The 11,131-nt window shown below is 39.8% G+C and overlaps 1 protein-coding gene across 5 annotated transcripts in view; it reads right to left on the bottom strand.

The window, feature by feature from the left end:
• Positions 1-777: 777 nt before the first annotated feature.
• Positions 778-11,131, bottom strand: part of greb1 (growth regulating estrogen receptor binding 1) — a 69,718-nt gene continuing 59,364 nt past the window's right edge. For 4 of the 5 annotated variants that reach the window (XM_061879178.1, XM_061879164.1, XM_061879170.1 and 1 more), the window contains exons 32-34: positions 10,294-10,494; positions 10,059-10,197; positions 778-2,370 (exon numbers count right to left, since the gene is read on the bottom strand). In XM_061879178.1, the coding sequence (XP_061735162.1) occupies positions 2,207-2,370; positions 10,059-10,197; positions 10,294-10,494 (504 nt within the window). In that variant the 3' untranslated portion in view covers positions 778-2,206. Of the gene's footprint in view, positions 2,371-7,044; positions 7,085-10,058; positions 10,198-10,293; positions 10,495-11,131 lie in introns of all 5 variants that reach the window. The other variant, XM_061879196.1, reaches the window with a different exon arrangement.

Here is an 11,131-nt window from a genome sequence, read left to right as displayed (position 1 = left end):
AGACAGTCCGATACCCCTTACTCTCTGAACACTCCCCACAGGACTTCCCGAGTACTGTAATATTGTACATGGTAATTGTTATATATTGTATATATTATATAAAGATATAATATATCAGTATGTATCATATACGGTATATATGATATGTAAATATTATATGTATGTTTTGTTTTATATTGCTACTACGGTACATTTTTAGTCTACTTTATCCTTTCCATCGTTTGTAACTGAGCTATTGTGTGGAACAATTTCCCTTGTGGATCATTAAAGTTGGTCTAAGTCTAAAAGGTTTTAAATATTTTTTAGGGGAGATAGATCAGTGTTGGCTTCACGGTGGCAGAGGGGTTAGTGCATCTGCCTCACAATACGAAGGTCCTGCAGTCCTGGGTTCAAATCCAGGCTCGGGATCTTTCTGTGTGGAGTTTGCATGTTCTCCCCGTGAATGCGTGGGTTCCCTCCGGGTACTCCGGCTTCCTCCCACTTCCAAAGACATGCACCTGGGGATAGGTTGATTGGCAACACTAAATTGGCCCTAGTGTGTGAATGTGAGTGTGAATGTTGTCTGTCTATCTGTGTTGGCCCTGCGATGAGGTGGCGACTTGTCCAGGGTGTACCCCGCCTTCCGCCCGATTGTAGCTGAGATAGGCGCCAGCGCCCCCCGCGACCCCAAAAGGGAATAAGCGGTAGAAAATGGATGGATGGATATAATTATTGAATCTGATTAAAATTGATGTGCTCCATAATGAGACTACAAAAAACAAAAACAGCAACACGATAGAAATGAAAACATTTTTGTACATTTATACAATTAGAAACACACGTCACATGCTGCCAATTTACAGTACAAAACATTCTTCAGATGGAAGGGAACACATCTACACTTCAATAAAGAAAAACAAGCTCAAGCAGTAGATAAGTACTGTATAAAATATTCTTAAAATAATTAACATCCAAATCTCTACAAAAAAACAAATTATATAAAAAACATAATGCCAAAAATAGGCTACCCTCATACCCTCATGATTGTGTCAGTTGATGGAAAAGTTCTGCAGAAAGAAATACCGCAGAGTATTGCAACAAGACATGCGCCTACATTGTGTTCTCACAAGTAAGAAATACATAGTTGGATTGTTTTCCGTTTTCCAATCACATGCCGCTGATGAGCTGCAGTGAAAATGTTAAAAATACTGTTTATATTTTTTTAGAATAACAGAGCTTTTTCAAGTAAAGCTAAAATACACAAGTTTTCTGTCACTGGAGTGCATTACTTTTCACACAAAACTCTTGTAAAAACAGCTAGGCACCTTCCAAACACACACAAAAAAGTAATACAAATAGTTTCCATTTAGAGAATAAATGTAGTTCATGTAAACCATAGTGTCCAAACTTTTTCCACTGAGGGCCGCAGACTGAAAAATCAAAGTATGCGGGCGCCATTTTGATATTTTTCTTTTTTAAAAGCAATACAATAGTTTTTATTTTAATTTTTACCTTTATGGCTTTCCTCAAGTTTGGTCCCCGGTCTTCGGAAGGGTCTGAGTCATAAAAAAGTTAGAAATAAGTCATAAATGATGTTTTATGTTTATGGCCTTTATGTCAAAACCCTCATTTATATGGCAAACACACAAACTATGCAACATTTGTCCCCAAAACATTTAAAAACTGAATATTTGACGTGAAGTATTTGGAACCCTAAATAGGTCAATAATTCATAACAATAAAAAAGAATAAGTGTTGAAAATAAGCCAAATGTATATTTGTATTTTTTAACTTAACGCTTAAGGATGTAGATCTCTTTGAAAATAAGATTTTATAATTTTTTTCATACTTTTTTGTTTGTTTGATGCCTTTTTTGTGAAAGAAAACTTTGTTTCGCACAAAATATGCAATATTATCCCCCCAAAATATTTGAAAGTGAAATTGTTCCAGTGAAGTAATTGGAGCCTTCAGCACGTCAATAACAGTCCGCATGGCAGCTTTGTGTTATGAGTGTCAACACTGCACCTTTTGCTTGTTACATGTCACTCTTTACTCTTTTATTACACTCTTTTATGTTTTACATTTTTATTATAGTATTTTTTAGAATGGGCCGGGGGCCATTAACAAATTAGCTGGGGCCCACAAATGGCCCTCGGGCCGCACTTTGGTCACGCCTGATGTAAACAATATGTTTTCAGGTGATTCATGTGTTCATGGTTGTTCCAAGTCATATATGCTTTCCTGTCAGGAAGAACAGAGGTCGGTCCTCCTTGGCGTTTGCGGTCTGGAATTCATCGCTGAGCCTGAACCTCCATTCCTCTTCCAGTTCCAGCCTGCCAACTGTCTGCCGTAAGGAGCTGCGATCTTCACTGATCACACACAGAGTCGCACCTGCAAGCAGAAGGAATGATACTAGGAATGTAACGGTATTGGAGATACCAAGGTATTACGGTATCTAAGTCTTCAAAATAATGCTGTGACGCCTGGCGGTATCAAACAAAAACTTGGTGTGTAGTTTTTGTCTGGCGCTTTAGCATTGGCCGGGTCTGAAAATAAACTACATCTCCCAGAATCTTCTGCACAGCGTGGGGGCGGCAAGTGGGGGCGTGGAAGGCTGTAAGCAGAAAAAGGAAGTGTGTTCGTAGTCCAGCCATCCTTTTTTTCTACCGCAGTCGTTGAGAGAAATTGTTTTTAGGACATTTCCTGAAAAATGTCATCAAAATCTATCTATAATTGTTTGAGTTATGTTTAAGGATGGGAATTGATAAAATTATTACGGTTCTGATTTTACTTTTGATTCTGCTAAACGATTCGGGTCTTTATTGATTCTCTTGTCAATTCGTATTTGTAAAAAAAAATAACAAAGGTGAGTTTAGTTTGGGGTAACATGACCTTACAAAGACTACAGTATGGTCTTAAAAGGCAGAGTGTAGAAAAGAAAAACATTTTTGAAAATAAATCTAAGAAATAAATATTCTTCTGTAGAAAAATCTTTTGTCATCTCCCTAAAAACATACTGGTGAAAGTTAAAAAACAATACTATCATGTAAAAGCTTGTTTAGATGTACAAGCTGAAAGTAATATATGACATGGATCAATAACATGCAACACACGATATTTCTAGCTTTTTTTCGATATAAAGTTGATGTTTATTGCTTGCAGCTTATAAAAAAACATCAATTGAAAATCTCAAGAGAATGTGGGTTTTCAAAAAAATCAAGCCATGATCATCAAATTTATAATAAATAAAGGCTTGACATATCTCACTTTGCCTGTAATGAGTTTATATCACATATTAGATTCACATTTGAAGTTTATTTGCTGACATAAATTGACTTCTACACGATATTCTTATATTGTGAGTTTCACCTGTATATATATATACTGACTGAGTGAAAATGTGGTTGGAGGAAACATGCAACTTTTTTCTGACTTCATTTGAACATTCTCTAACAAAGGAGAATCTAGTGTGGCAAACGAGTGCAAGCTTTTGACCTCAAACTTAGTCGCTGCTCGGTGTCATCCATGTGAGTGGTACTCTTCCCTGCCGCGGTGAAAGCTAGCGGCTGACGCGAACTTGAGCCCTCACTATCCGCCTCCAAACCAGTCAGAATATGTCTCCTCATGCTCGTCTAATCTGCTCAGTAGCCTTGTGGTTAGAGTATCCGCCCTGAGATTGGTAGGTTGTGAGTTCAAACCTAGTCATGGCAAAAACTATAAAATGGGACCCATTATCACCCTGCTTGGCACTCAGTATCAAGGGTTGGAATTGTGGGTTAAATCACCAAAATGAGCTCCGAGCGTGGCCACCGCTGCTGCCCACTCCTCCCCTCACCTCCCAGGGGGTGGAACAAGGGGATGGGCCAAATGCAGAGTAATTTCACCACACCTCGTGTGTGCGTGACTATCAGTGGTACTTTGACTTTAACTTTAATTGAGAAGGCATTTCTTTCAATTTAACAGGTAACAGCTACAACGGTGTAGGCAGTGTTTTGTTAGTGTAAGTTGTGTTTGCGCCTAATAGACTGCTGCTGCCTTGACGCGGTTCAAAAATGCTACATTCATTTATTGTTATTACATGCTGTGTGTTTAAATGTTTCACCATATTGTTGGTATTTCTTCCTCTTGATGAAATAGCAACCTTAAAATTATTACAAGTAGCGCTGTTGCGTTTTTTTTCTTGTAAAATGCCGGCAAACTCTCAATCGCTTTTTCCGCCAGAGCACCGCCATGTTGCTGTCTGACGTCACTACACACGTTGCATAATGACGTCATTGCCGCCCGCAGGAATCGTTAGAGAAATCATTTGAATAAATGGCAAGCGATTCCAAGGAATTGATACACTGGAAACTGGTTCGAAACAAGAACTGTTTGTTCTGGAAATCAAAGCGCACCACTTTTGTCTGGAGTGTTTCCAAGAGACACAAAACTCACCGAGCACCGCACAGAGGAAAATCAGGCAAAAATACATTGTGGGAAATACCAGTAAACTGAAAAGCTACTTAACAAATCCTCAATCCATCCATCCATTATCTCTCGCTTTGGTGGAGCCGAAGCCCATTGCAGCTGCACTTAAGCGGATGGCAGTGTACACCCTGGACAAGCCGACACTTCATAAACCCTCACCCAGAAAAGATATTTGAAGCCAGTGAAGCTAAACGTCGGTTTTTGAAGTATTCACATTATTAAAGGGGAACATTATCACAATTTCTGAAGGGTTAAAACCAATAAAAATCAGTTTCCAGTGGCTTATTTTATTTTTCTCAAAATTTTACCCATCACGCAATATCTCGAAAAATGGCTTCAAAGTGCCTGATTTTAACCGTCGTTATATCCACCCGTCCATTCATCTGTGACGTCACAGCGTGATCACACAGAAACAAACATGGTGGATAGCACAGAAAGGTATAGCAATATTAGCTCGGATTCGGATTTCAGCGCCGTAAGCGATTCAACAGATTACGCATGTATTGAAACGGATGGTTAGAGTGTGGAGGCAGGTAGCCAAAACGAAATTGAAGAAGAAACTGAAGCTATTGAGCCATATCACGACAGACAGCGGCACGGGAGGAAGCGAGGACGAATTTGGCGATCGCCTTCCAACCAACGATTGGTATGTGTTTGTTTGGCATTAAATGTGGGTGGAGGGAAAGGCTGGATGAAAATATAGCTACAAATGAGGCATAATGATGCAATATGTACATACAGCTAGCCTAAATAGCATGTTAGCATTAATTAGCTTGCAGTCATGCCGTGACCAAATATTTTTGATTAGCACACTCCACATAAGTCAATAACATCAACAAAACTCACCTTTGTGCATTCATGCACAACGTTATAAGTTTGGTGGACAAAATGAGACAGAGGAGGAAGTGGCATAAATCATATCCAGGGGGTTTACCTCGCTCGTCTGCGGGAAGAGACTGCCGTCGTCCCTGAATAGCTCGCACTTGGACAGATTCAGTGGTGGTCTATTTTCCAATATTGCAGATTTCGTTGACTTTATCGTTGGAAATGCATCTGCTTTGATTGTCGCAGGATATCCACACATTCTTGTGTGGATATTGGAAAAATAACAGAGCTGATTTGACTTGGTGCGTGTAATAAGATTGCGAAAATGGCAGATTGCTTCATGTTGTGACGTCACGGCTGAAAGGTCATCGCTCGACAGGCTATCAATTGAAAGGCGTTTAAATCGCCATATTCACCCTTTTAGAGTTCGGAAATCGGTTAAAAAAACATATGCTCTTTTTTCTGCAACATCAAGGTATATATTGACGCTTACATAGGTCTGGTGATAATGTTCCCCTTTAAAAGTTGAATTGTTAGTTGACTTTTATGAGAAACATAATTTTCCTAACCGATATGTCCACTACGGAGGACACTGCTTCTCGTAAAGTAAAAGTTGTAAGACACTAAAGTAGGGATGGAACTAACGACTATTTTGATAGTCAACAAGTCATTGACTATCTTAAGGATTAGCCGATGAGTCGGACTATAAAACCTACACATATTGAATGCTCTAATAGTCAACAAGTCATTGACTATTTTAAGGATTAGTCGATGAGTCGGACTATAAAGCCTACACATATTGAATGCTCTAATTTAGCCATCAACTTTTAAATTCAGCTTGAGATATTTTAGGCATGTGATAAGGTAACAAATATGACTAATTTGTTCATAAATAATTATTTATATGGTAACTATGCAGCTCATTGGGCTGTTACAAAACATTTAATGACTATTCAACTTTTTTCCATATAGATATTAGGAACAAAATATTTTTATGTAAAAAAAAGGACAGTTAAAATAGCAGCAATAACAATAAAACAACAAATAAAAAAATGGTAAATGGTTGTACTTGTTTAGCACTTTTCTACCCATTTTTAAGGAGCCCAAAGCGCTTTGACAGTGTTTCCACATTCACCCATTCACACACACATTCACACACTGATGGCGGGAGCTGCCATGCAAGGCGCTAACCAGATCCCATCAGGAGCAAGGGTGAAGTGTCTTGCTCAAGGACACAATGGACGTGACTAGGAGGGTAGAAGGTGGGGATTGAACCAGTAACCCTCAGATTGCTGGCACGGCCACTCTCCCAACTTCGCCACGCCGTCCCACAACAAAACTAACTTGTTCAAACCCCCCCCCCCAAAAAAACAAGTATTTTGTGATGATGTGTTTAAAAAGATGCACATTGATATATTATTGATTAACTCATGGCATTTTCAGCATTCTAATATACTCGATGTCGATGATTGTATCATTGATTAATTCTTAACATTTTAGTTATGTAATAGATTCTATGTTTAATCTTATGATACATGTGAATTGGTGCCTAAGGTTTAGTGTGTGTGTGTTTGCGTGCATGCGTGTGCATTTGCGTTTGTTATTGTCTTTCTTCACTGTATTGCAAATTGACGATGCTTTAAAAAGTACTTAATGCTTAATGTCCCACAGATATAGTGTCAGAAAAACAAGATATGCTTTGCAAAATGAGCAAGGTTTTCATATTTCTAACAAGAGTAAGAGGAAATATTCCCACACTTCACATGTGTTCACCTGCGATGTTGATGCAAGTGGTGGCGCTGACTCGGGTCCCCTGGAAAAACAGGAGTGATGACGTCACAATTATGTCGACAAACTTATTTGTTGGCGACAAATTTTATTGTCGACAATGTTGCAAAACCGTTGCACCCCTAGACTAATCTGAACACTATTTCATTATTGTTACACTGGATGTTTACATTGTCACGTTAGAGAAACTCAACTACAAGTTGTTTTTTATATTTGTTTGGAACAGTGTATTGTTTCGGACAATTCTTTGCACTTAAAAAGTCATGTTTTTTGTAATAAATATGATTTGAGCATTTGAGAATTATGTTTGTGTTCAATTGTGTGTTCAAGTAAGTGTCTATCCATCTTTTTCCGCTTATCTGAGGTCGGGTTGTGGGGGCAACAGCCTAAGCAGAGAAGCCCAGACTTTCCTCAGCCACTTTGTGTAGCTCCTCCCAGGGGATCCAGGGGTGTTCTTAGGCCAGCTGGGAGACATGGTCTTCCCCGTGGCATGCTACGGGCCGGATGCACCCTAAACACCTCCCAAGCGAGGCGTGCGTGGGGCATCCTGACCAGATGTCCGAACCACCACATCTGGCTCCCCTCGATGTGGAGGAGCAGTGGCTTTATTCTGAGCTTCTCTCGAATGACAGAGCTTCTCAACCTATCGCTACGGGAGAGCCCCGCCACCCGACAGAAAAACTAATTTCGCTCGCTTGTACTCGTGATCTTGTCCTTTTGGTCATAACCAAAAGCTCAGGACCATAGTAGGTTGGGATGGGAATGTAAATCGACTGGCAGATTGAGAGCTTTGCCTTCTGGCTTAGCTCCTTCTTCACCACGACGGATCGATGTAGGGTGCGCATCACTGCAGACGCCGCACCGATACTCACTCACTCATTCACTTGTGAACAAGACCCCGAGGTAATTGAACTTTCGTCCCGACCCGAAGTTGGAAAGTATACGTGTTTATCCTAAACATTCCTGACACATTCATTTCTACAATATAACATTTTAAAGTCTTTACCACAATAATATGGCACTGTGGCTTTAATACCGTGATAATATCGTACCATGAGATTTTGACACCGTTACATCCCTAGATGATACTCACATTTACCCATAGTTTGAGATTCCTCGCTAACATGCCAGAGTAGCACTGTCACAAGTAGTCGACAATACAGATTTTCAAACTGTAGTACGTGTACCATTTGTGGTACTAAGGCTTCATCTAGTGGCCAAAGAATTCTGTAAATATGTACTGTATATGGACAGATAGATAGATAAATAGTACTCTATTGATTCCTTCAGGAGAGTTCCCTCAGGAAAATTAAAAGTGTCCTGGATGATGTTTGTGCATTGTGTGTAGTGTTACAGTGGCTGTAAATATTACATATACTTGTTAAATAAAACCTCTGCCTTGATTTTAATGAATACTTACAACTAATATGCTACTGTATTTGAAATATGCCATATGTAATAATTTCATGTCAAGTCATCATTAAATGACCCTGATATGTCCAAAGGCATTAATAAATCATGTTCTTTTAGAATACCTCTATAACTGATAACGGCAGTTCAGCTGGGATATGCTCATTTCAAAATTTGTTTTACAGCTCTGAAATATTATTGTTTTCATTTCGATGCCCAGCCCTCCACCGTTTCACCAATTACAAAGTCCTTGAGTGTGTCACATCCAGGTTGCCAGTTACGCACCGCCCTCTTCGTCGAGCTGCTGCCACTGGTTAAGTTACTGAACATGTCATACCTTAGTAAATCTAAAAGGCGTCGTAACGATTCTCAACTTATTCATGACAAAGGCAGGAACAAAACAAGGATTTTTATTAGGGATGCCTGTGAAAGATGGAAACGTTTGAAGGCGCAGAAAATGTTTTCATATGACGCCAAAATTGCAAATTTCCTCCTTGATAGGTAAGTCAGGCATTTACGTTTTCTTATTACTTGTAAGAAATGGAAATGGACATGTCGTATGTAAACTATATTGTCCAAAACAGTCTATGACCTTGTCTAACAAAGCCAGTATGTTTGTACAACGAATGCTTAGCATCCTAGCCGGGTCAAGGATACATCAACACATAGTATGTCGATGTGTCATCCAACTGACAAGGCAATATATATTTGTGACAAATGAAACCTATGTAGATATGGGTAGTGTCAGTGCTTATTTCATTCTCAATATGCTGATACGCAGAGGAAATGCATTCCAACATTAGCACGGCTAATTGCGGTTTCTGGTACTGTATCAGAAACACATGGGGTGGTATTTGCTTGGCACAATGTAATGCATTACATGTAATGATTTTCTACTTTGTGTATTGACATGGTAGTAGGCGATATGATTGATGCCTAACGCGGTTTTTGTGTAACGTGGGTTGGCACTCTGCACTGAAAGATTGTGATGTGCGTACATAGAAGAGAATGCGGTGAGTCAGGTTGGATGCAACATGGAATTATGCTGAATGAAATGTGGCGGTAAATTTACTGTAGGCCTTGGCTTGTCATCAAATTAGGCCTATGCGATATATATTCTATATTATTATATATAATTATTAAAATTTTAGCAGGGTAATGCCAACAATCTGTCCCGACTCCCGACGAAAATATTGCTGCGTAACTTTACAAATACATTTGGCTAATCAACATCAGTAAACTGTAGCATAATTATTTAGTAAACCATTTTGCAAGGAGCATAAACAAGGGAAATTTACAGCGTAGGACTCATTGATTGCCATTTGAAGTTCTTTGAAGTAGGATTCGGATTCAGCTGCGTATCTGGCAATCTCAGTCATGAAGAGTGGGAGGGGACTATGGAAATTTGACAGGATTGCAGTAACATTTCTGGCCACATTACTACATATGGCACTTTTAATGTTGGTCATTATGGTGGCACTTGGAGAGCCAAAAGTTTTCCTGAGGTGGCACTTGGTGGCAACAGTTTCAGAAACACTGCTCTATAAAATGCACGCTTCACTTGTTCATTATTTGCCTTGCACATGTACCTTTAAGGAATGTAAAGTTCTTGAGAAAGCTGGGGGTCACAAAGGTGTCAGCAAAACAGAGGAGTAGGCCGCTGAAGAGCAGACCCTTGGTGCAGATGTTGACGGAGTGAGGTCTTGAACTTACAAAACACACTGTCACCTGCAGGGCGGAAGCGACAGAAGTATCACATATAAACTACGGTTCAATACACTGCACCATTATGAGTCTCCATATGTGAGATAACCATAGGTGTACCTCAGGGCCCAGGTTGATATAGCAGTCCACAGACAGAACGGGGTGTTCGTAGTTCTTGGTGCTGAGAGGAAAGAGCTTGTAGCTGGTGTGCTGGAGGTATTTTTCCAGGAGGAGTTGAGCCGGCGTGGCCAAGAAGAGGTGCTTGCTGTCGGGTGCGCAGATGTACTGTGAGGGCCCCACTGAAGTGGGAACATCAGTCATCTGTTTGTTGAAAAATTAAAGGATATTATGCCCAACCAGGAACATCGCATCCAATTCTGGGTCCATTTTTTTTTTTAACAACAAGAGATAACAAATTCAAAATAAATTGACCAAAATATTATTTAAAATAGTCATATAACCTGTTATTATTCAGTTAAATATAATTATACATATGTCAAGTAAAATAAAGATTAGCTAATACACATAGGATTATCATTAGTTGGTAATATGAATAATAATCATTGATATTATGAACATATTATCATTAGTGCATCCCCTAAGTGTTTGGTCTCCCCGTCTTTAAAACCTAGTGACACATCTGTTTTCTACTTTAACCGAGGGCCTTTGAATGCACCAATGTTATGTGCAATGAGATACAAAAGTAAAACTTGAACATAACTTTCTATTATGCTGCCACAGATAAATTTTGTCTATCACCTCCATCCATCCATCCATCCGTCCATCTTCTTCCGCTGATCCGAGGTCTGATCGCGGGGTCAGCAGCCTACGCAGGGATGCCCAGACTTCCCTCTCCCCAGCCACTTCTTCCCAGGGGATCCCGAGGCGTTCGCAGGCCAGCCGGGAGAAATAGTCTTCCCAACGTGTCCTGGGTCTTCCCCGTGGCCTCCTACCGGTC

Source organism: Nerophis ophidion, linkage group LG02 (genome assembly GCF_033978795.1).
Source record: "Nerophis ophidion isolate RoL-2023_Sa linkage group LG02, RoL_Noph_v1.0, whole genome shotgun sequence".
NCBI classification, from domain to species: Eukaryota; Metazoa; Chordata; class Actinopteri; order Syngnathiformes; family Syngnathidae; genus Nerophis; species Nerophis ophidion.
The sequence above is the reverse complement of the archived record's forward strand: the minus strand, read 5'-3'. Positions and strand labels throughout refer to the sequence as shown.